Here is a 24,921-nt window from a genome sequence, read left to right as displayed (position 1 = left end):
TGCTGATGTAACGGGCTCTTGCAATTTTCATTCAGCTCTGGTTGGCTATGAGCTGGCAGAGAGACTCGGATACGCCTCCAAATCAGATGAGGTCATCCCTGCCTTCCCCCCCCCCGGCCCCCCCCCCCCCCCCCCCCTTCTCCCTGCTTCAGAAGGAGTCTGCGGTGCCTGAACAAACGTTTAAGGTCAGCGTGGTAATTCCCATACCACTGCAATTCTCTGGGTACAGGAATCCCCTTCTATCCCTCGTAACCCCTCCCTCCTTCCTCCCCCACCTCCCTTCCCCAAGCTTCTTCCATTCCCAGCACGATCACAGAGCCTGCTCTCCCCTTAAAGAGGAGGAGCAAAAGGAAGAGAAATTCACCGCAGCAGATTTGATAATTGACTCTCGCATCCAGGTCGGAGGTGAACGTTTGCTGGCGGGGTATTGCAGAGCTGCCCGGGCCTCACACAGCTGTAAAGCGGCTCCAGGACAGAGGAAACTCCAGACCCTGCAGCTGTCAGAAGTGAAACTACTCTCCCTGCCCAGTCACTCGGTCCGTTCCCCGCCCTCCCACCGTGTGCTGTGCAGGGATGCGTCCAGCCAGCAGAGGACGGGGCAGGTCTCCGTGGCTGTCAGTCAGCAGGCTCTCCTCGGCTCGGGACTAGCTGATCCCGAAATAAGGACTGGCTCCGGCGGAGAGCAGGCGGAGCTGGAGGTGCCCGGCCCCGCACCCTGCGTGGAAGCATCTCCCGCTCGGCATCGTCCTCTCTCCAGCCCCGGCGCAGGGTAATCCCGCGCTACCTCCCGCCGAGAGCTGCCCACTAGCTTGGGCTCCGACGCCAGCTCTTCCTGCGCGGCTGCGGGCAGGATGGGGGCTGTGGCATCCCCCCTCTGCCCCGGGGGCAGCCAGCCCCTTCCTCTTCCTCCTCCCTCCGCCGAGCCCCGCGCTGGAGCTTCTCTGGCACAGCCTCTCCGCGATGACCTGCCAGGGGCTGAGAGCCCTCCCCGGAGCGCTTGAGCGCGGGCCCAGCTCCGGCACCGCGGACGGCTCCCGGCGAGTCAGGCTCCAGCGCCCCGCACAACTCCCGGCTCCCGACGGGTCGAGGTCTGTCACCGCGGACGGCTCCCCACGAGCCCCAGCACTGCAGACGCCTCCCGCCTCGCCGAACGCCAGCGCCTCGGGCAGCTGCCGGGAGCCGAGCTCCAGCACCGCGGACAGCACCCGGTTACCGGCGGACCGGAGTGGGCCTTGCCGTTGGGCTCTACCCGCCGAGGGCCATCGGTGGCCGGCCCCGAACCTGCTCCGTGCCTCGGTGCCGGCAGCCCTGCGCCGTAGCAGCATCCCTCTGCTCCGCCGGGAAGGACGCCGAGAAACCCCCACACACGCCACCAGCCGCCTTTCTCGTGGTGCCGGGAGAGAGCTTCTCTCTGGGATCAGAGGCTGCTTATCTTCAGTGGATCGGGATTTACGAGCTTGGACGGTGCCCGGTTACTCTGGTGTCTACAAACCCTGAGGTGTGCTGCTACAGAGTTGGAAAGAAACCTCACATCTGTCGTACTGTGGAGGAGTAACATAAACCATATACAATCATCAAACTCAGCCTGAGCTTTCCTGCCTCCCTGCAACCAACTTTACCACCCCCCTAACCACAAGAATTCCCTCCTTTCCTCCTCCCTCCATGCTCTTTCCTTCAGAGACTGTAGGATGAGGCATCTCCTTCTACCCAGCTCAGGGTAAAGGCTTACCCTGAAGGCAGCAGCACATATCTGGCCCGGACTGAAATTATTCCAGCTTCTACTGCAATCAACCATGGCAAATGAACCAGTGATTCTGAATGTTTATGACATGGTGAGTATGAAAGAGTACTGACTGGGGAGGGGGGGGGGAGGCAGAGGTCAGTGGGGCCAGCTGGGAATCTGTGCTTGAGTCAGGCAAGTGTATGAAGAAGAGCCAAGCACAGGTTCCCAGAGAGGCTGATTCCCATCCTACTGAACTCCTCAACCAAGCGTATCATGTTCTGGCTGTCAGAGATGATGCTGACCCTGCTTTTTTTCTTTGGAATGTTTAGTAATATTGGGCCAGATTACAGGTAAAACTGTGCCTGATTTTCTGCAGGGTCTTTCAGGAGCAGCACTTTCAGGAGCAGGGTGAGGGGAGAACTTTTTAATTTCCAGTGTCCCAGTTAAGGAAGGAGATATGATCACCTCCCTCTTTGTGAGAGACAATTACAGCAAGCACTGCCAGGATGTGGGGAAGGGGTCAGGATTTCATCCAGGGAGGAGAAACAACTGTAGAATTGCAGTGAAGACATAGTTTCTAGGGTAATAATATGGACCAGTCCCTCACAAGCATAAATATTGTAGTTAATTTTCTCTGAAGGTTAACTGCAACAATAGGAGTAAGATATTGTTTGAACTAGTGAAGTTTCAGCACAGGGAGGAGCACAGGGACATGCTCCTCAGCAATGTTTCCTGATAGTTCATAGTGTACCAAGTGGCTTTCCTTGCCCTCCTCTTGGAATGAGGAATGTGAACGTCAATTGTCTGTGCTAACACATCAGAAGATATAAATGCTTTGGCACAAATCCCCAGAGAGAAGAAAGCCTTGGCACAACCTGTCTGCTTTCTGGTCTGACAGAAGTTTAGGAGAGGCATGCTCAGATGAGGAACACTTTGATTATGATGTACTTCACCTCTGGGTTTTTTTTTTATGAGCTAATGATTTAGAAAAAAAAGAAAAAAAAAAAGCTTCCAGATCTTCTGAAAATTTAGTGAACTTTGCTGGGGAAAATACAACCTTCTAAACCCCAGGTGCTGCCTGAGTTCTAAATATCTAGTTCAAGACCTCTAAGATTATGGCATACATTTGCTTCTTGTTATCAGGCAGTGATGAGTTTCAACAGGAAGCCCACAGTTTAGTGTGGGTTTCACTGTTGGGGGAATCCAGAGAATAGACACCAAAGAGATTATGAGTTGGTTTTCTGTAAATGTCAAACCTCTTTTTACAACAAAGATTAAGTGATATTTTGTTGACTAAAAATGTTGGGTTGCTCTCTAAGGGAAGAGTGAGTGGTAAGGGGCATCTAGGTAGGACTGTCTGAAAAGCACAACTACAGTGACTTGAAACTGCCTCTTCTAGAGCTGGTATTGATAACATTGAGAAAGTTGGTGTCAAATCCTTCTCTTAGACTTTGGTTTTGAGTGTTCAATGGTCAGTTGCTTGACAGCCTGAACTGTCAACTCCCTGAAGCTGTTCTTCAAGCAAAAGGTCTGGACACCCAAGCAGGTGGTAGCTAGTGTTTGGCAGCAAGAGACTGGCGCTGCCAATGCGCACACAAAAGTTTCTTATTAATGCTTTGAGGAGGATACAGACATTGTGCTGCCCTTTTATTTTATCTACTGTCTTCCCTGCAATTTCTTTAGCTTGTTCAGCAGCAGGCTGTGGTCTGAACTCTTCTCTCTCAGCCACTGTTGAGCTGCTCCAGATCAGTGAATATTTTGCTATTGAGTTGAAGAGATCCACATACTGGGTGGACATGCTCTTTGTCTTTTTTCCTGTGATTGACACCAAAGATGAAGCCCAAACAAGTTATTGGAGAAGGGACTTGTTGTTAACGGCCCCTGTGTTCTGAGATGGGTAACCAGGCACAGTGAACTGCATTGAGGTCATCAGTTTACTTCAGGTTGAGGAATTTTTGATGCTTAGCAAGCCATGAAAACCTTTATGTGAGTACTGACTCCATGAGTTAACCACTCTGTACATAGAAACTGTTCTATTTTCATATAGCACCTGTTTGACTACCACTGAGTCACGCCTCGTTCAAGTCCTACATTTATGATTATTGAGGCTGCATGCTTTTCCATTGCTGCTATGATTTTAGCACCATGGAGTTTGGAATGTAGCCATGCAAAATCTGCACTTTGATATGCTGCGAATTGCGGGGGAACTGGGAAATGAGCACATTTGCTTGAATGACTGTTGGAAAACTAGCCTTAATGGGGGGGGAGGAGGAAGGACAGCTGGGCATAACGATTAACTGGATGTAAAACTTTGCTTTCCTGATAAGGAACACGACCCCTGCATGGCATCTGGAAGCACTTATGCTGCAGGAAAACTTACCCCTAGGGCAGAAGTTCAATTATGAGCTTTGTGCAACTACGAAATACCCATTCTGCGTAGCCCTGTGTATTCAAAAATTATAGTAATTTATCCTTTTATCCACTGGATATGTTCCAGGCTTCTTTAGGAAAAAAAGTGCTTTTATTTAATGAGGTGTTTTGCACCAATAGCTGAAGCAGGTAGATCTATTTGCAGACTTATTTTCTTCGGCAAAAAGGAGTTGAACAAAAAATACTGCCTTTTCCAAATGTTCAAAATATCATCATTAAAAGAAACCTCCCTCACCTTCACCATGCAGAGTGATTATATCCTGCTCAATCTGTTGCTAAAGAGATTGTACACACCTGCACTCGTACAAAACAGACAGGGCAGAAGAACTTTGCTTCTCAACCAGGACGTTTCAAAGAGTGAATATGTGGATATTGAACTCTGTTTTAAGGTCTAAGTGTGAATACTAAATGAAAACATGGATCAGGTGTGTGATGAATCTCTTTCCCAATCTGAATCCAGATCTTGCTCTAAACCAACAGCTGTTTGGAAGCCTGCATGAAATAATTTGGTCTATAAAATCTGTGATGGAACTTGCTCTCATCAGTCAGTTACCGCTTTACCTTCAGAGGGATACATCAAATTCCCCTTCATAACTTGCAACTCTCTTCCCTTTGCACTGCCTTAATAAGGTGTTTTTTGTGGATCAGGTCTTACTTAGATCACACGGTTGACTTCCTTCATCCAGGATATCATCCTGCTTCCTCATCACTTCAAGTCTTTGTGGCTTAATTGGAATAGTTGCCACAGTCACTATACGTTAATAAATGTTGCCTACTTAAATCAGACAGAAGAGTAACTGAAATGATTGCCTGGGTTTAAATCTTGAACAAAAAAGCTAAACATATTCTGCTAAAAATAGTTCACTTGGCAGAGTTTCAAGCTGGGGGCTCTCATCATATTTTCATCTTGTTGCACTGCGTGTTCATGCTATCAAATTAAAAGCAAAGATATTCTTATCACTGCTATCCCTCTTTTATTGCAGATATGGTTGTCCTGGATTTCCACTGTCTTTACAGCTGATAACATGCAAAGCTGTCATTTTGATCTGCTAGTATTTTTGCTTACTCTTTGTGCTGGAAAAAAATGAGCCCCTGAGGTGTTTTGCAGAGGAGAATTGGGCCCCTGGTCAACAGGGAGCAATGATGTAGGTAGGGTCTGTATGGATGAGAGAGGTGAATCTCTAAGCCTTGCCCACTGTTCTTCCATTGATTCCACAGGCATTACTTGTCTTCCCCTCTGGAGTGAGTGAGAGGGAAACAAAATTCAAGTCATTGTAGACACACTGGCTCTGAGATTTTTTTTTTCCCCCATGACTTCCAATTTCACAGAGGTAGCCACAATGTAATTCTTTATAATGGTCCTCCCACCAGTTCTTCATGAGGAAAGGTATAAAGCTAGAGGGTCTGTATGGCCACAGAATAAATGCATAAAATGAGTGCTTTAAGCCAACCTCTGATACAAAATAGTATTATGGAGGTGGGAATTTTCCTTTTTCTCTTTCAAGTTGTCATTTTCAACATTTTGCTTTGACAGCCATTGCTTGCACATGATTTGGAGCTGATGACCTCTCATCACAGTCTTAGCATTCTAGCATCCTTTTTGGCTTCTTGTGTGAGTGGAGAAGAGAGTGAGTGGCTGCTATAATTAAATGCTCTGGGACTGAAGGAATAGAGGTGCTTAGTACCTCTAGCTTTGGTACAGGAAGAACCTTTCAGTCTGCTTTAGAAGCAGCAACAGGATTGCAAGAAGAGCACTTTGTTCTGTGAAGTGATTGTTTTAAGCACTGGCTGGATCATGGAACATGTTCTTATTTCTCTGGGGGAAAGAACAATTCTATTTATTCACAAAAATGTCAGTATGTTTGTGAGTACTCTTAGTGGTGATCTTGGATTCTCTTGGTTCACTTAATCAGAAGAGTGAGAAATCCTATAGCAAGTGGTGGTCCCACCTCTGGGCTACTCATTAGTTGTTTGTGAGCTGCTCTGTGTGGAGGTGTGCAGCATTGCCTGACTCTGGTATTCCAGGAAGCCATATGGAAAGTGAGGGAATGTTTTTGTCAGGTAGTTTGACAGCTGTGGAATTTCTTGCTGTGGTGAGCTGTAGAGATGCTCTCAGTGACAGAGGGTCACTAGGATCTCTTCTTTCTTTTTCCATTTTCATATGTTGGCCAAACTGAATGTATTTAACAAATAGAGAGCAAACTGCAAAATATTGCCTTGGGGAGATTTTAATTAAATTCTGGCAAGTCCTAACACATGTATATAAAATTGTTCTGAAACAAAATCATCATGTTTTAAAACACATTAAGTGAAATGTTTTGGCTCTTCCTTAAAATATTTGCCAATCATCTCTGGACAAACTTATTTGTCAAATGTGAATCATTTCACACTCTCCACTCAAAAGTTTGCTGTATTCTTGGAAGGGTTTGGTAGGTGTATCATATTCCTATTTATTCTGTAGCCACTCTCAGAGCTCATAAGAATTCCCTCTTGCATGAATAAGAACTAAGGAATATCTTGGGTGTTTTATCTTCTTCACAGGCTTATTGTGGGAGTAAGGTAAAAGGCAAATCCTAAAATTCCTGAATGAAAAGGGAAAAGTTTTGGCCTTGGAGCTTTCCTTTGTCACTGACACTTCATTTACCCAGAGCCTTATTCGTTGTGCTGTTTTCAAACCATTATCAAGTACAGCATACTGTATAACAAAACAGAATGGTGAGACAGCAGCTGCCTGGTGTCTAGTAATAGGTTCCCCGTAGTGCTGTAACATGTCCTACATAAACTAAACAGCCTTTGCTTCTAAGAGTAGTTGAGCATAGTACGAGGGATCAGATAGATCTCACATGCTTGTTTTCTGTGCCTTCCTAGAGCTTTTAGCTGGCCTTCTGTGCTGCTCTGTTTGGGTTGGATTTTTTTTGGGGTAGAACTGAGCTTAGACTGTTAAACTATGCTTACATCACGTAACAGGTCTGGGGTTTATAATCACTCAGGTAGAGTAGTGGACCCACTGCAAAATCTGGTACAGTGATGTCATACTTGTTATTAATGGGCCCAAGAACTCCTTGGACAAGACTCTTAGTTGAGAGGCCAGGAAGATTAGATAGGACCAATGCTGTGAATGAGACAGGAGGCAGAGAAAGCTGCTCTCACTGTATGTCAGCAGAGTCCTGAGCCCAAGATCTGAGTCGGTTATCCAGACTGCTTCACTTTTCTTGGATGTCTTGAATTTGAAAATAATAATGATAAAAAGTTTTGGCAAATCCAGTGGCAGTACATGAGAGTTTCCAAATAAATCAGGCTGAGCAGCCTGGCACTATGTGCAGGTGAGCCTTCGCCTCTGCTGCTCTTTTCCTCCTAGGCTACTGCATCAGTTTAATCTGTGTGATAATAGGCTGACCTCAGGCAGGCTAGTCATAGAATGGGATTGTTGCTTTGCCCTCCTGAACTCAGCAGCAGAAGGAAAATGGAAGCAGTTTGGTGATGCAGAGCACTGTTCCCTACTTGTTGCCTGACTCAAGCCTCTGAGAAAATGATAAAATGCAGCTAGCTATCCCTCTCTTGAACCTTTGGAGAGAGGAAATCAATTGGAGGAAGAAAGGAGAGAAAACCGAATATGCTTAGCTGCAGCTGAGTCCGTTCCTTCCTGAAGGAATCCAAACATGCATCTGATCTAAACTAATTAAGAAGCTAAACAGTAAGTGGCATGGCCTGGGTTAATAAGTGCAGTGATAAATGTGCCCATTTATGCATAGTAAATGGATTTCAGTTGTCTGAGCAACTGATGATGTGTTATCCATCAGGGAACAGTCTGTTTTGATGTTGTCAGGGTGACGAGCTGACTACCTGTCCATGTTACTGCTGATCTTCTCCAGCACTGCAGTTCCTTAGCTGACTACTCTATGCTTATGCATGAGAAGTCTCAAGAGCTATCTCCTGACTGCACACAGAGCCTTGCCTTCTCCAGCTGCTGCATTCATCCCATCAGCAAGCTCACTGAACCAGTGCTCTGTTGCCCTGTGGACTGACTTAAACTGACTCGCAGGGCCATGTGGGAGTTCTCACTTCTGCTAGTCCTGCATGCACTACCACTGCACCACAACATGCTCTCCTTTACATCTGCAAACATAAGAGACTCTTACGAGTGAGCAGAACCTAGGGAAGCTAGCATAGCATAAAAAAATTATGTGAACTCTGCTTCTGGAGCAAAGCTTCACAGATCCTGTCATTAGCTCAGTTCCCACATCAGTGCTCAGTTCCCACATCTGCTCCTGCAGATGACTGACTTACTGTCTCTAAAATACTCATTTCAAGGAAGCCTGAACTCTTGTGGAGTCAGAATTCTTATGTGCCAGATTTCATCTGTAAGCCCAGAGGCTTAAGGTAAGGTCAGCTCTAACCTAGACATAAAGAAAACTGCTGTTGTTACTGTAAGTTGTCCATTTATCCATCTACAGGCAAATTCACAGTCCCTCAGCCTGTCTCTGAGCATCTTTGAGACAAATTATTGTTTCCCTTTGAAACCATATGGAAGCTGGTTTCCAGTGAATTTTCTCTCTTGCTTTTTGGGGGTTCCCTAAACAGAAAGGCAGACTCCTTTGAAAACATGACACTTCTGTGAGCAAGATTTAGCCTCTGGCTCTTTAGGCTGACAAGGTTCCTAATGTCACTTGGCTATTCATTAGAATAAACAAACAAACCCCTCTTAGTATTGATGAAAGCTGATGTGTTGACAGTCCTGGAGGCTGTCACTCTCCTAGCAAATAAATCCGTGTTGGCAGTAGCAAAGCAGATCCTTGTGCCTTTTGTACCTCATTCCTGGTTTATAGATTGAGCTGCTCTGGCGTCATGGCTCAGCTGGTCACCCAACTTCCCCTGAGGCAGCCCACAGGGACCAGTTATGCACGTGGTGGGAACTTCTGCTGGAGAGAGCTGAGCATTAGTGGTAGGAACAGAGATACTAAGTTGGAACAGCTGTCAGACCGTTTCTAAGTGTGGTAATGGGCAGGTATATAGTTGTGCATTAGTGCAATGAGCTGGATTTAAATGGGTGTCCTAGGGCTGAAAGCTATGGTAGTGACCTGTTTGTTTCAGTCTCTCTTGTTTCTGTCATGGTGCCAAGATGGCGTAGCGGAAGCTGGGCAGGAAGGCAGAGATCAGTCAATACTTAAAATCTATATTTCTGCTGGGGAAGAACAGAAGCAAAATTTACAAGTCTGGTGATTCTTTGTCTAGGAAAAGGGCTCCAACTGTTTGAGGAAGAAAAGATGTTTTATACCGTTCTGTATGAACACTGGGTGTTCTTCAGTATGCAGGATCTAGAGGAGTGAAAATAGATGTCTCTGCCTCAGAGCTCTATCTAATCAGCCTGTGAATCTCTGAGACTTCTCATCTGGGAGCAAAATATGAGGCTATGTCCTAAGAGTGGAAAATGGTCTTAATTGCTAATTTAGTTTCTCAGCAATGAATCCTAAAGTGTCTGGAACAGCAATGATAAGGGAAGAAGAAATGCTGTGGGTTACAAATGATCTCTGATAGGTAGGAATGCTGATCTACAGCAGGAACAGAAATGGTAAAAGCATTTCAGCCTGTTCAGTAAGTGTCTTCATTGTGTGAGTCAACACATGGGTCAAATGCCATGTGGTGACTGACAGATCCACATCTCAGAGAATGGTTTGAAGGTTCACAGTTTGCTGAACCTTCAACTATGGATCTGTTACTGTGCTTTACATGAAGTCTTACTTAAATCCACAAGAATCTATCAACTCCTGTGCTGTTCTCTTCAGCATATCTGTTGATTGATTTATACTGGATACTGATGCAAGGCAAAAAGCCTCCTAGATGCTGATGGCTGACTCAGGGTTTAAAGTGCATGAGGAGTCCAGTGTTGCCTTCTAGGTTTTGCCATAGATTAGCTTTCCCTAGGTACATGATCTTCTACATGTCTGTCCGTGGCTTATCTGTATGTTTTGCTCTGTTGGGGATACATGGAGGAGATGGTCTTATAATTGCTCTGTATTTGTCATTTCCCCCAGCTCTGAATTAGCCTGGTGAATGTGAGAAATGACAGAGAGGACCAAGAGGTTAAGTACAGAACTAGTTTAATAAGTCATTACCTCTGTCATTATCCTGCACTCTTGGGCAGTACATGTGGCAAGAGCCTCAGCAGGCTTCTTCTAGCTGCATAAGTAGAGGTCTAGGTTATTGTTATTTCCAGGCAGGGCTGAGAGGCTTTCTTAGCAAATCATTTATGTAGAAATGAAAGGCTCCGTTCAGCTTCCTAAGCACAGACATTAAGGGCCATCTAGCTTCCTCTCAGGAAAGGTCTAGGTCTCTTCCCTCATGGATCCTGTTTCATTGCTATCAACTTTGTAGAGATGTCTTGAATATTTTAGGGTACTTGAGATGGCATGATATGCCCAGAGGTTCTGACATGAATGCTGCTTATGTGCTGGGGGAGGTTCAGTAGCAGTTCTGCATTTGACTTCTACCATCTAGTTTGCTGATGCATACGGAGTGACAGTGACCTGGTTAAAATCCCTGAGGGACTCAAACACAACTTTCCCTTCCATGCAGGTCTGCCATAGAAGCAGACAGCAGGAAACTCCAGATTTGGTTGTTCTGGGTCCCTTGTGTCAAAACTTTTAGGTTTTGTTCGAAATACTCACCAGAAGACTGGATGTTTCCAGTGGATTGTAGGTGTTCCAGGAGGGTGTCCAGCCTGAAGCCAGGTAATAATGTTAGTCACACTTGTTCTCTGGCCCCCTGAACACGTATTTTATATGAAAGAAATCTTTTTATGAAAGAAAACTGCTTCTCTATGAAGGATTAAGAAAGCCTGACTCAGATATACTATAACCAGGTTGTTTCTTTCTGAGTCAGGGAGACAGTAAAATCCCCTCTGGCAGGTTGAGGTGGTTAGAAAGTTGGTTTGTACCCTCCTGGACGATTGAGGACTCCTGGTTATCAGGTACAAGCAGAAAGCACTTGCTGCTCTTGTAGAAGAGCAAGTAGAGGCCAACCTTTCTCTTCCCTTCATGCTTTGTTACCATTCTGACCAGTGTTAGGCAGATGTCAGGCTTTGTTGCTCTAAGAGGATCTCTTCTGCCCTTTCCTTCCGAACTGGGTACCTAACTTGGAGAGTCAGATTAGCAGCCAGTTTTTCTGAGTCTGTCCCAGCACACAAGCTAGTACATCTTTAGAGTCTGTGATGGAGGCGCTTGTGGAAAAGCTGGGAAGACAGTGCTGGGGGTTTCCAAATCTGTGGAGGCCAGATCTTAAAAATGCATGTCCCAGCTGAAATCCACCCACCATCTGTCTCCAGTTCTAACATTCATTGTTCTTGATTGCAGTGCCATTTGCTGTGCCCTTGTTCAGTCTAATTTTTATAGCTGCTCATTATCCAAGACAGCTGGCTGTCTTCTCATTGGCAGTTCTTCAGGATGTGGAATAGACCTCTTCTATTTTCTGCTGCTGGAGCATTGTGCCTTGTGTGCTTGCTGCTGTGAGAATACTGGGAGCCAGTACATTGAGGAATGGGTTGTACTGAACTGAAACAGAACAGATTAATTCCAGTGTAGGCCAAGAAAACATGGGGGCAAAATAAATGGGTCCATTTCAAGCTCACATGTTCTTGGGACCAGAATAGAGGGTACTACAAATCCTTTTTTCCCCCCTATAGGTCTCATAATATAAGCAAAAGAGCTGTGACTTCTGCTGAGCAAAAACTCTGGAAGGATAACCAAATGCAAACCACATGGATCTGTGAAGATTTCAGTTGGTTTTGTTGTCTGAGTCGAATTCTGTCTCCTCCCTTGGGCAGAGTGCTGCTGGCAGGAGATGCTCTGTATCATAGTAGCCAGAGGCTTTGGCAATCCAGGCTAGCAGACAGGACATCCCTTGAGGAGAAAGGGAGGATAGAAAGGCATTTGTCCCAGCACCCTGTTAATTGGATTGGTCATACCTTTTCCCCCTGACTGCTGGGTGTACTCTTGTCCCTTGTATTCAGGCGGAGCTAATAGGATGGAACCACTTCATCCAAGTGCTGAAACGGGAGACAAGAAAAAGGAATGGAGAGGGAGAGGGAGAGAGAGAGAGACTCCTTATACTTTTCCCTTTCACAGTCTTCTTCAATGTCTACTTTTGAGAGAAAAGCAAGGAAGCAGGAAGCAAGATGAAGTCAAAGTGACATCCTAGCTTCCAAATCCATCTCTGCAACGAAGTTGTGCTGGGAGGCTCACGTGTCCCTCTGTGGCTTTTCAAGTGCTGTTTGTAGTATGGCATGTTATTGAAATGCTTCAAGGATTCCCTTTGTCATGTGTAATTATGCTGCAGCTCAGCACTTGTCGCAGCTGCTGTTTGGAATAATCTTCATACAGTTAAAGCTGTTTGTTGGATCAGATGTATTTATGCAGATGGAGATATTAAAGTTAGTGTAAAGAACAATTTAATAGTCTCTAACACAGAGATCAGGTGCTTAAAAATCCTGCACTTGATACCTCTGAACTTGAATTCTACTTTGTCATACCCACAGGATCTTGAAGTATGATTCCAGCTGTCTGTTACCTCTCCTGAGATCTCAGAGGTGTCTCATTAAAGCTGATGTTAAAGCCTATTAAATACGTGAATGTAGCTTCTAACAATGCATCTCATTTAGGTGAGTTGTCACCAGGAATTGGCAGGGATCCTTTCTGTTGTGGTCCCTCAATAGCATGGATAGTGAAAGCCACCTGGAGAAGTGGAGGATAATACCCCCTTCTGTGCTGGGAGACAAAAGGCAAAGAGTCTTGAAAAGGCTACTGACATCCAGGGTCACACCAACCTTGTCACCTTCTCATCCTACCACCTCCCCTCCCTCCCTCCCTCCAACAAAGTGCAGGCTCAGCTCCCTGAGCTTGCAGAGGGAAGGCATCTGTCCTTGGGCTCACGGTGTCTCTCCAGCCACTCAATTATTAATCATCACAATATCTCTTATGTCAAGCATCTCAGCTGCCTGTGAAGCATGGAGAATTGTTTTATCAGTAGTCAGAATGGTTTTAGTGCCCTGCCGCTCTTTATTTGTAAAGTTTTTCTGTCAAAGAACCTCAGCATCCAGTAGTGACAGTTACCTCATGTGAGCCTGGCACCAGATGACCTGGTGCCAGGAGGGGCACTAAAGGTGCAAAGTGGGAAACCAGTAGGGAAAGTTGAGGTTGTACCATGGATCCTGCAAGAGAGCTGGTGCTGTACCTTGGGATCTGTTTAGAACTGTGATGCTACTGCAGCACAAGTATATTGCCCGTTAGGAGCACCTGCTAGGAAAATCACTTAAGTATTTAGCTTCCTTGGGAGATACCTGGGAGCTCTTAAATCCTTGGGGCACAACTACTTTCCTGTGACTGTTGACTGGCTGTCTGTTGTGCCTCTCTTTGGGATGCTGCTTAAAATGTGCTCTGTAGTGTCTCTATGACACAATTAGGTTCTGTGTTCTCCTCCACCCTTCCGTCTATCCCAGGATCCAGAGTGAAAGAAATGATGGTGGACCTGACAGAATGCTATTTTGTCTCAGTAAATTGATAACAGATTGTTGCTAATTAGCATATCTAGGGTCAGGCTCACTCTTACTTATTCTCTACTAGGATAGCACGATTGTAGGAGACCAACTCTTATTTAAATGCAATAATAGCTGGAGATTTTTTCCCCCCCCTCCTTTCAGTTCAAACACAGTATTTTGTTCAATGATACCACAATGTTTTGTGAAAAGTACAAGTGCTTTGAACATGTGGGAATCAAAAAGCTCTTGACAGACTGTGTCATGCTGCCAACAAAACATGTCCTTGGACCCTAGCCAAGAACAACCAAACCTTTGTTTTGAGTAAAGCACTGGATGCTGAGAAAGAAATACCAAAGCTCTAGTCCTAGCTCCCACCTTGATCACACTTCTAGCAAGTCACTTCAATCTCTTTGCCTTGGGTTGCCTCACATGCAAGAAGGGAAAGAGAGTTCTTGCAGAGTGGGAGATACTTGCGAGGTCAAAATCCTAACTGCTTTTGGGCATCTAAGAGGTAACTACCTGGACTGATGTGACTCCCATAGGAATGGGAGGCAGCACCATGGTTTCTGAGTGCTGGGCTGAGCAACCCACTCAACTTATGCCCAGGCCTCTGCTCTGTTGCAGCCTCACTCAGGCTGGCTTAGCAGCTGTCCCTGGCCTTCCTGTTAATCAGGAGGTGGTGGTGCCTCTCCGTTCCCCACCAGAGCCTGTCTGGGGAGGGTGGGGAGTTGCTGCAAGCAGCCAGCCCTGACATCTGCTCCTGGCCTTGGCTTTTTCTGCCTTTTGACCACATACAGCAGATGAAGCATTCAGATATTGCTGCTATTTGTCATTAGCACCCAGACTTCCTAGAAGAAAACTGCTGGCTTTGTGACAGCTGAAATCTGATTCAGAGAAAGCTTTTTACTTCAGCGTGTACAAAAGCAAGGGAAGAGCGAAGGAAGGGGGAGGGAAAGGCAGTACTCATTTTGGTATTCATTTAATTCTGTTGGGAAAGCCCAAGCCACTCAAGATGATGATGTGCAGGTTGCAGACATGATGATGTGCATGTTGTGGCATGGTGAATATTGTTCAGGGGACTGAGGATACAAAAACAGTGGGTAAGAAAACAACACAGCGTGAGGGGAATGTGTGGCATACTTCTTGCCAGGATACATTAGCTTCCACTGACCAGTTCTGTGCTTTGGAGCTTGCTGGTGGCACTTGCAGCTTAAAGCAAGTGTGAGTTTCTCCATGATGTGCTGCCATTGCAGGTACTGGAAGAGGAGGATACTCAAGAGACCTGCTTAACCTTCACTCATGCACATGATCCTTTCTCTAGTGCACTTCCCAGAGTTTCTTTGGAGAAGGAAAAGATTGTTATTCCCACTCTGCAGCTAAGGTACTGGCATGCAGGAAGGCTGATCTGTCTGATTCTAGGGCATGAGGAAATGGGGTGAAGCTGCATCAAGGGAAGTCTCAGATTGGACATTAAAAAAAGGCTCTTCACCAAGGGGATGATTAGTCACTGGAAAAGGGTCCCCAGAGAAGTAGTCATGGCACCAAGCCTGTCATAGTTCAAAGAGCATCTGGAGAATGTTCTTAGTCATTATGATTTCATTTAGTCCTGCACCAAATTAGCCTCAATGATCCTTATGGGCCCCTCCAACTTGTGGTATTCTATGATTAGTTGCCTTGTTGCTGTACTATCTCTTGGGGTTTGATGTGGAGTTATGTTTGTGAGATGGTTCTTGCCCTCCTTCACCTGTGTCTGCTGGAAATGCCCCAATTCCTTTTTAAGTACTGTGATAGATGTATCAAAGTCTTTTATTGAGATTTTGCAGTTTACCTGTGCTCCCCTTTGATGGAGTTCAGGTGACTTCCAGCACTGGAATGAACTCTTTCAGCACTCAGTCTTTTTAAAATGAAAGTGCAGGTTTTCTGTTGCTGTCATAATTTCCAGCTTGAAAGAAAACTCCTAGGATTTCACATTGTACTGTGATGCCATCAGGACCAGATCTGGCTCTTCCTAAATTAATTTACAGAGCAGCTCTGGTAATAAAGCTCAAGAGGCTTTCTGAAAAGATGTCATTTAGTAAACAGAGATAAATGAGCCAGAGCATGAAAGATTAATGCCAACCCCTCCCTTCCCTGTTTCCCATGACTCTGTACAAGCTTTGGACAGAGGTAGGGAGAGGTAAGGAGAAACTGTCAGTCCTAGTTCTGCCCAATGACTCGACAAGAGGATTGCGTGCCCGTTAATCTACGAGAATTTATCCCCTGCTTTAGAAATAAAAAACATTGCTCTGGGCTAGCCCAAAGCCTTTATGCTGGCCAGGTTTGGTGGGTTATGATTTAATTTGATGGCAAATAGATTTGAAAATTTTCTTGTCTTTTACTCAGGACTTGTCAAAATAACATCCTACCTAGAGTTTGGGGGATGATAGAAACACAGCCACCTCACACACTAGGGTTACAGGAGGAGATGTGGTTAAACACTGCATGCACATATGTGCTGTGGGGACAGCTTGACAGGCTGCAGGCTTTTGGAAAGAACTAGTCTAGCAAGGGAGGGGGGGAGAAAAGCATCTGTCAGTAAATGGATAAAGATGCTCTGTTCTGCTTTTAAGAAGCACCAATCATCTTTATAACTTTGACAGGTGGCAATGGGGCAGGAGGGGAGGAAGAGATTCAGAGAATGGTGTGGGTGGCGAAGAAATTAATCCTAATGAATTGGAAGAGCAAATCCACAGCAGGCAGAAAGCTTTGGATTTCTGCCCTGCTGGATATGAATACGTGCAAGAGAATTCCTTTTGCATGCAAGAGCTAATTGGGTCATTACAATGTAATCTCAAAACCTTTCCTTAATCTGTATCCTGACTGTCAAAGTGTGAGGCAGATTCTCTTCCAGTGGTTCATAAGGCTTGCCCAGAGTATTTCAGATGAGTGTTTGAAATAGCTCCCCTCTTTATCTTTCTGTCTCTTCTGGGAAATTAAAACCTCTCTGTTAATTTTGTGGTTTTTAAAATATCACTGGGCTATGATGAGGGAACTCATTTCAATGCTTCCTTTCATTGTTTTCATTTTTCTTTGTGCAGAAGAACACACAAGCATAAGAATGACCAGACTGGCTCAGACCAAGGGCCATGTCATCCAATATTATTATTCTCTCCTCAGTACCTGCTTGTGGCCATTATGAGAGACAGAGCAGCACGAATGTATGTGACATTTCCTTCTAGCACTTTCACAGCATCCAAACATATTCAGCTCTGGGGCTTCTCTGGGCTTGACCTCTCTCTCATTACTAATCCTTGATGGCTCTTTCTTTGATTCAGTTCTCCTGAACTGTAACCTGTTGTATCAACATCCCTTGCCAGGGAGCTTACAGGTCTACTACCTACTGGTGAAAAGCCAAGTAATTTTTTTCTTTTTCTTCTACTTTTTTTTTTTAAATGACTTCTTTTTGATAGGCTTTATATCTGACTGTAGTCAATTCCCATCTACTTTTCCCATGCCACTTGCAAAACTCCACCACATCTCTTTGTCTCATGATACTTAAAGACATTTGCTGAAGTATGTAATCAAAAGCATTTTTGAAATAAGTTAACTATGTTAATGAAATCACTGATTTCTCCAATGAATAGCAAGAGCTGGGTGTCACAGGGCATCCCCTTGTGGAAGTCATGTTGACCTTTACCCAAAAGATAATATCTATTGTCTGTTAATGCTCTTTTATCTCTTCTGTAATTTAATCTGGTCTAGATGCCAGGTTTGCAGACTTGTAATTCCCTGTATCTCATGTAGACCTTTGTTTGAAGATTAGCATTACAGTTGCTACCTTCTGGTGCTTAGGTGCCAGGCATTTTACATGAGTGGCTGCCCATGATCATTAGTAATTCAGATATTCTGTCCCCGTGGTTCCTTTGTTACTCTTGAGTAAGTGGCATTCCACACCTAGGATTCTCCAGGACTAATTCTGTCTGTCTCTATCCTGCACTTACCCATGTCAGCTTCAAACAGAGCCTTTCCTGATTTCCTCATTCTTCCTACTCTTTCTAAAAAAAATAATAGTGGGAAGTTTGGGCATGGGAATCTCACCAGTTTTATTTTGATGGAAACAGGAAAGCTGTGATGCAAAGATATATTTTCTCTGAAACGTCTGTGTCATGTTGAGTATCAATTGACCCTACAGACTTTTCTGATAGGGCAAGGATTGAAGAAATAGCTTCATGTTACTGGAGAGGCTATCCTTGTCTTTTTATGTTGTTGTTTTCCTTTTAAGGTCTACCTGGGAGCTAAAAGTAATTTGGAAGAGGAATTGACCACCAGTAAGAGTGCTCTCTGTCTGCAGTGCTCTCTGCTGGATGCCTTGGGGTTTTCCCACCCTAATTTGTGGGTTCATATTATCTACATTTTTTTGTGTGACTGTGCTTGAACTAAGGTTGGAGTGTTACAATGCCAAGCAGTTCCATGCTGTGAAGAAACAGAGCATCTGGGTTCTTGCAAAGGCTTTATGTACTCTTAAGAGTTTAAAACTCAAGACTGATTCCTGTTTACATCATCCAAAGAAGTAGGTTGTTCTCTCTCCCAGCTTTCTGATGAACCTAGTTGGTAACCTTTCTCTTGCAGACAGTATTTTTTCTTTGAAACTGCAAGCAACACAGCAGTTCAACATCAGGCTGGTCTTGCTCACATCAGTTGTGTACTGTCATCTGGTCAAACAGATGAAAAAGAGCCTGTGCCTTGCTGAGTTAGAAGGGAAAGCAAAGAAGGTGTTTGCAAGAATGGGTACACAGACCCCAACGGTATTGGTGTTCAAGTGAGGTAGAAACCATGGCTACATGAGTACATGAAACAGGAATGCAGCCCACATCAGTGTGTCATGGTCTTTTTTTACAAAGAGAGGGGAAAAAGGTACATTGGTGGGTAGTATTTATCTACCCAGATTGTTTTCATGCTTGGTTACCTGGAATTTGCTGCTGCTGAAGGTAGCAAACCAAGCTGTGTATTTATTCTTGCTGTTCACAATGTAAAATGCACCCTGGAGGATAATGTAAGCAGGGAGAGTGTTAAAAAATTTGCATCTTCTGCACTTTTCTTGTTGAAGAAGCCTGTCCTCTGAGCAGGGCTAACTGTTGCCACAGAAAGCAGAGGCACTTCTAGGGATTCACCAGCACTCCTATGCAAGTGGCCATAGAAGGGGATGGTTGGGAGTTCCCATAAGGAGACTTGCAAGGACACATCTGTAGTGCAGCACTTTTGGTGCAATACTGGGCTTGCTTCTAGGCTTGATTACCACCATGCTGTATGTGAGGGGAGGTGGATTGTCAATCTGTCCATGGTTGGCTATGTACATGCTCAGGTTTGTTTGCTGCCGTGTTTTGCAGGACACCTCATGTGAACCAGAGAGCTAAAATGGGCTGTTCTCTAGGACTTTGTAGTACACATGCAGACTGTATTTGTGTTTGCACATGTGATGTGTGAGCAAATCTATCTTGCTTGCTGGTGCAAGTCCTGTCTGTGCTCTCCTGTGGGATGGAGCAATGCTCTGCTGCTTACAACATGCTGGTGTTTGTCTTGTCCTGCTGTTAATGAATTATTTGTGATACCAACTGTGAGCCCTAGCCATGAACTGAGATTCCACCATATTTCATGAAGACATTGTATAAATGGGAACCAGAGAGAGAGCTCTGGCTCCAGAGAGATTATGAGCTACTTTTTGTCTAGGTCTGATAGGATGCATGTAAACAGCAATTGGTTTAACAACTTCATCTGATAAACCTAACCTCTTCCAAGATCAGATTTCCCATGGATGCAAACTTTCCTTTGGTTGTAATGCCCAGGTAAATACAACTTTGTTCCCTCTATCAAGTTTTATATTAATATTTTTATCCTTTTTTGCTCTCTTCCCGTAAGGCTGAGCAAGATTTTAGGGGTGTTAAAGTGAAATGAATTGTGTAAATGCTACCAACTCATACTTCATAAAGCAAACAAAAAAGTTTCACATAAGATGAAATATATGAGGCTGAGCTGCTGATCTCATTTGTTTGATAAATCTGTTTACCTCTTGCATGTATCCATCTAACTCAGGAGAAGGCAGATATATGGAGTGTGAACTGAATGTTCTCAGACCTATCCATTTGTCACTTGCATGATGCATCACTTATATGACTTTCATTGATAGAGTGTCCAGATATTCCCTTTTCTTATACAAGAATAGAAATATTTATTTTTTTCTCTTGGTCTGCAGGATAATTACCTTAATTTATAGATTTATAACATTTGTATCCCCTATCTTATGTGAGTGAACTTAAACAAAAGCAACCCTGGAGAACTGAGATAGAGAGTTGTGTTCTTGTTCTCCTGCCCTATGCATCATTCTGGAAAGAGTGTGATGATTTTTTTTAAGTCTCTGGTTCTCTGGGAAGAACTTTTTTTTTTTTTTTTCTTCTTTGTGGCTATGGTGTATGACTTGTGTGCAGAATCATAAAATTGCTTTGGTTGAAAAAGATCTTAAAGATCATTGAGTCCAACCATTATCTAACTCTACCAAGTCTGGGGCTAAAGTATGTCCCCCAGCACCACATCTCTGATTCTGTTAAATACCTCCAGGGATGGAGATTCAACCACCTCCCTGGGGAGCGTATTCCAGTGTTTGAGAACCCTTTCAGTGGAGAATTTTCTTCTAATATCCAATCTAAGCCTCCATAGAGGCCATTTCCTCTTGTCCTATCACTTGTTACTAGGGAGGAGAGTAATGCCTTGCTACAACCTCCCTTCGCATTGCTACAACCTCCTTTCAGGTAGTTGTAGAGAGCAAGAAAGTCTTCCCTCAGTCTCCTTTTGGCCAGGTGTAATGTCTTATTAGAAGCATGGGCTCGTCTTCTTGTTGCTAATCAAAATGCAGTTATGCTTGGAGTGTGCTTCTTCACTCCTAGAAATGAGTTACTATCTGCTTTTGAGAAAAGTGGTGGGTCATTGTCAGTTAGGGCTGAATAAAGCTTTGTTTTCCTACACTAGATATCTGGGCATCTAGAAGGTTCATAAAAGGGCCAAATGAGTGAGACAGTTTAATCTGAGAGCAGATGTCTTTGGTATTAGAGGATATTGTGAGCCAGATGAGACATTTACTGTGCTTACCTCTTTCCCCTACATTAGCCTGGCCACAGTTCAGGTTAGATGTCTGCTCTGCATGCAGGAGAATTTTTTGGCAGGTCTCTGAAAGATCTGGCAGACAATACCATTTGCATGCCATGGTATAAATACACAGTCATTTCTCTTTTCACTAAAATAAATAGGAACCAAGGTGGAGGTGTAGTATATTATGGATTTTTATAGAAATAAATACAAATGACAGAGAGGAAGGTGGGGAAATAGTCCCAGTGAAACTTCCTACATAAGGTAAATTCCCATTCTTGATCTCACCAAAGTATTTCCTTATCTTCTCTCATCCTCTTCAATCCCTGGGTCCATTTCAGGTGTGGAGATACCTTAAGATCCGTGTCCATGACGAAACCAGTTGGCTGAATCACTAGGTCATTCCAGGTCTGTTTCTAGATGTATGCAATGCACAATAAGCTAGAACAGAAGATTTGCTTTAGCACAACTGTGAAATGATTACTGTGCTCAGCAGAAGGGCAATACCTAGTGCAGCCTGGATGCTAGTCCAGCACCAGTCTCATGCATGCTGTACTGTTTAGGAGGTGGGAGCAAGGATAAGAGTATTTTCCAACAGTACTGGCACGTTTGTGCCTCTCTCTGTGTGCAAGGGTGTGTGTGAAAAGTAAGCACAGGGCCTCTCCCTTTCAAGGGGCAAACATCTACTTTTTATTCTGAAATGGTTTTCACCCAAAACAGTATCTTCATAATACTAAATGCTGGTGGATTGTTGCCAAGCACTGCTGCTGTCATTTCTGCCTTTCAGCGAGGGAGGGCTAGGAAATGGTATTGCAGAGTTGCATGTCAAGTCCTGCTCACCAAAGGAAGAGTGGGAATCCTTAGGGAAAAACACCCACCCCTCACCTCCAGAAAAACCCAACCAACCAGCAAACCCACCACAGCAAAGACAAACCAGAAAACCCCACCCCCCTTGTAGTCCCCAGACAAACCGGAGCAGAGCACATTGCATCAGAGTTGTTAAGACACTCCTACAGGTTTTTATCTTTTCCCAGCTGTCCTGGCACGCTGCACATATTAATCACTCTGTTGCATCTCTCTATGGGGGGTGTGTGTGGTGTGTGTAAAAGTGTCCTTAAAGCAGTTTGTCAGCATCCAATAGCTAAATGCCAGCAATGAGAAAAGATGAGTCATTTTCAAAACTGAGTGCTTAGTATTTTTCAACAGTGCTAAAGCCACTTGACATGCAAGCCCTTGGGTCATGCCTTCGAAACAAGTTTCTGAAAGTCCCCAGCCACTCTTTTTATAGTGGTTTTGTGCTTTGTTGTTGACAATTTTTTCCAACAACCCAATTTGGCATTGGGCTGGGTTGTACAGCTACCTCTTCCCGAGACAGTTTCCCTCTCAAGGAAATACTCCTTGCTCTACCTTTTTTTTTTTTTTTTTCAGACCACCAGACGCTGGGTTTTAGGGGTAGTGGTGTATTTGAATCTCCATGGAACAACAGCATTTTATCATTGCTACATTCAGGTTCCTTGCTTTCTATTTTGTGCCTTAAATTCTAACCTGGAGGCATCACTGCAATGTGATTCTTTAGTAATTGTGCTGGAACAGCAGAGAAAGTGTGTATGACCATATGCATAATAATATAGCATAACAATCAACTGCACCCATATCCTTTCTCTTGGAGGAAAAGAGAAAACAGAGTAATAAGATGCTGCATGAAATTGGCACTGTACCTGAAGAGTTTTATCTAAGACAGGACCAAACACTGTAGGGGAAAAGCACAAGTCACTAGCTGTGGGAATCTGTATTTCCCAGTATTTTTCTAAGCTAAGCTGGTTAGGCACACTGCCAGCCAGGCCTGGCCCCTGGAACATCTCCAGGAAAAACATCACAGCTTATAAAGGGTTTCCCTCATCTATGTTGGATAAGAGATTCCCATCTCAGAAGCTTGGAGATTAATATTGATTTAAAATTTTTTTTTGTTCTTTCTTCTTCTTCCTCCCCCCCCCCTCCATAGTGAACTAATATTAATGGCATGCAGTCAATTTCTGCCAAGGGTACTACAAGGTATTTTGAACAGGTGCCACCAAAGCCAGCATGAAGAATACTTTCCTTAGGGGCAACAGCCTGCACTGTACTCTTTTCTGAAGCTACTGCTGTTGGCTGAAGGACAATCACCACTGATTTTGGCAAGTGAGCAGGAATGAGACAGACAGAAAGAATTTACATGTCTGTATGGCATGTAAGTGCTGGACTGAATTTTGGATTTATGTAGCACTTGCCTGGTGAGCAGCTCTGGGAGTGTTATTTTCTGTAGGTATGTAGATTCCCTCGTGGTTTAACTCCTGGCTATGATGTTCTATTGCCACCATTAAGAACCCCAGGGTGAGGCCTGTGTCTGTGGATTATCAGCAGCAAAGAATCAGTGTTGAAAAGGAGAGCTGGGAGCCCATCTCTACTGGGGTTTCTTATCATCTGAGTGTGGAGCCCACCTGTTCTGGCTGTAGTGGAGTGGGAAGGTCTTCCATTCAGATTATTGATGCTAATGGTGTTAAACACTTCAGGGTAAATGGGAATTTGACAAGGAGTTTGGAGGATTACAGTTTTGAATTTGAAAGCAGTATTGTGTTGATCAAATTTTAGTTTTGACCTTTTTGACCTTTTCTGTCCATAGCAAAGCAGGGAATGTGAAGCTCTCAAGTCCTTGTTTGACATGCTGGTTATGGGACTATCCTTCACAAGTTTGTCTATGGATGTTTGAACATGCCTTCCACATCCTGTTTGAACCAAGGATGTTTTCTCTGCTTTCCTTTGGGCAATAATTTTCTCTCCTTTAACATCTGTGTGCCTCTCATTTTCAATTTATTTTTTTTCCTACTGAAGATGTCAGCTTTTGTTTAGTAAATGTAAGCCTGCCAGCCTGTAGATTCCTTTGAAGTACTTTACTGTCTCTTTTGGATCTGTGCACAACAGGTTGAAAACAGTGTTACTGTGCTCTGCATTAATGGGATGGAACAAAAGGAGCTATTGACTTATTTCATTGTCTGTGGCATCCTTGGTCCTTCTGTGACATCATAAAGGGACTTCTAATCCCTTTGTGACGGCTGTGATACAAAGACCTCAGTGTTAGCTCAGTCTTCTACAAGTGGTTATCCATATAGGAACTTGGCAGAAGTCAGAAGTTGTTTTAACTAGTTGCTTACACTTTCTTCATATAAAGAGATGTTCCTGCCTTGTGTATCTAGGATGCTGCCATCCTTGATCAAAACATTAATGAATGGGATTGCAGTGCATATAGGTATACAGTGTTGCCAATGAGACTTTTGACTTTTAAGGCTGTAAGTTCTCAGGAGATAGTAGAAGTTGAAAAATCACAGCTGAAACTTCTAACTCTTCCATACTTTTCTCTAATCCTGTTTTGTCAAATAGGATGCTTATTTTTCAATAGATTATAGTGTCTTTGGCAAAGAAAGCCTCTGTGATATCCAATTTCAGAAGAGGAGCTCTGGTCGATCAGCATCAGTCCTTTCCACTTCAACAAACTGTATGACAATCCTCTAGATTGCTTCTTTTTGGTGGTTAACAATCCAGCATGGAAGCGTGGTTGAATTGTTAACCTTTGAGCCCGGATGTTGAGCTTATCTCTGCTCCCAGTCTGCTGTGCCTTTGTAGTCATAGCACAAGCTACCTGCTTGTATTTTCTTCCTCTGCTTCTAAAACAAAGATTATCTTCCTGCTTCACACAAGCGTTATGAGGCTTAATGATTTAATGCTTATAAAGTATTGAAAGCCTAGGGAGGATTGTGAAGTAGAGAAGCAGAGTGTCATTGAGCCACCTGACCTGAGACCATAAAAAGGCAAGGAAATCTTTGAGTGCATCTTTAAATGTGTAGCAAAGCCTATACCCCCACAGCTGCCACCTTTGCCATGCGTAGGAGCAATCTTCAGCCTCACAGTTTCCAGAATTGCAGTTCCTGAGTGACTTTCCCTTCTAGTATGACATCAGAAAGGTCTATTTCTTCAGGGAAAGATCAGGAGCCAGATGATGATGAACCTGCATGCTCGCTTGTTCTCAAATGCTGCTCTGCTTTGCTCTCTTTCTTTTTTGGTTTTTAATCCTTTCATCTTCACAACAAAC

The 24,921-nt window shown here is 44.1% G+C and overlaps 1 protein-coding gene across 1 annotated transcript in view; it reads left to right on the top strand.

Moving 5' to 3' along the window:
* The first annotated feature begins 1,793 nt into the window (after nucleotides 1–1,793).
* Nucleotides 1,794–24,921, top strand: part of LOC128981429 (deubiquitinase DESI2-like) — a 52,222-nt gene continuing 29,094 nt past the window's right edge. The window contains exon 1 of the mRNA XM_054400218.1: nucleotides 1,794–1,832. Coding sequence (XP_054256193.1) covers nucleotides 1,794–1,832 — 39 coding nt within the window. The remainder of the gene's footprint in view (nucleotides 1,833–24,921) is intronic.

This window comes from Indicator indicator, chromosome 4 (assembly GCF_027791375.1).
Source record: "Indicator indicator isolate 239-I01 chromosome 4, UM_Iind_1.1, whole genome shotgun sequence".
In the NCBI taxonomy this organism is placed as follows: Eukaryota; Metazoa; Chordata; class Aves; order Piciformes; family Indicatoridae; genus Indicator; species Indicator indicator.
This window is presented reverse-complemented; position numbering and strand designations above follow the sequence as displayed.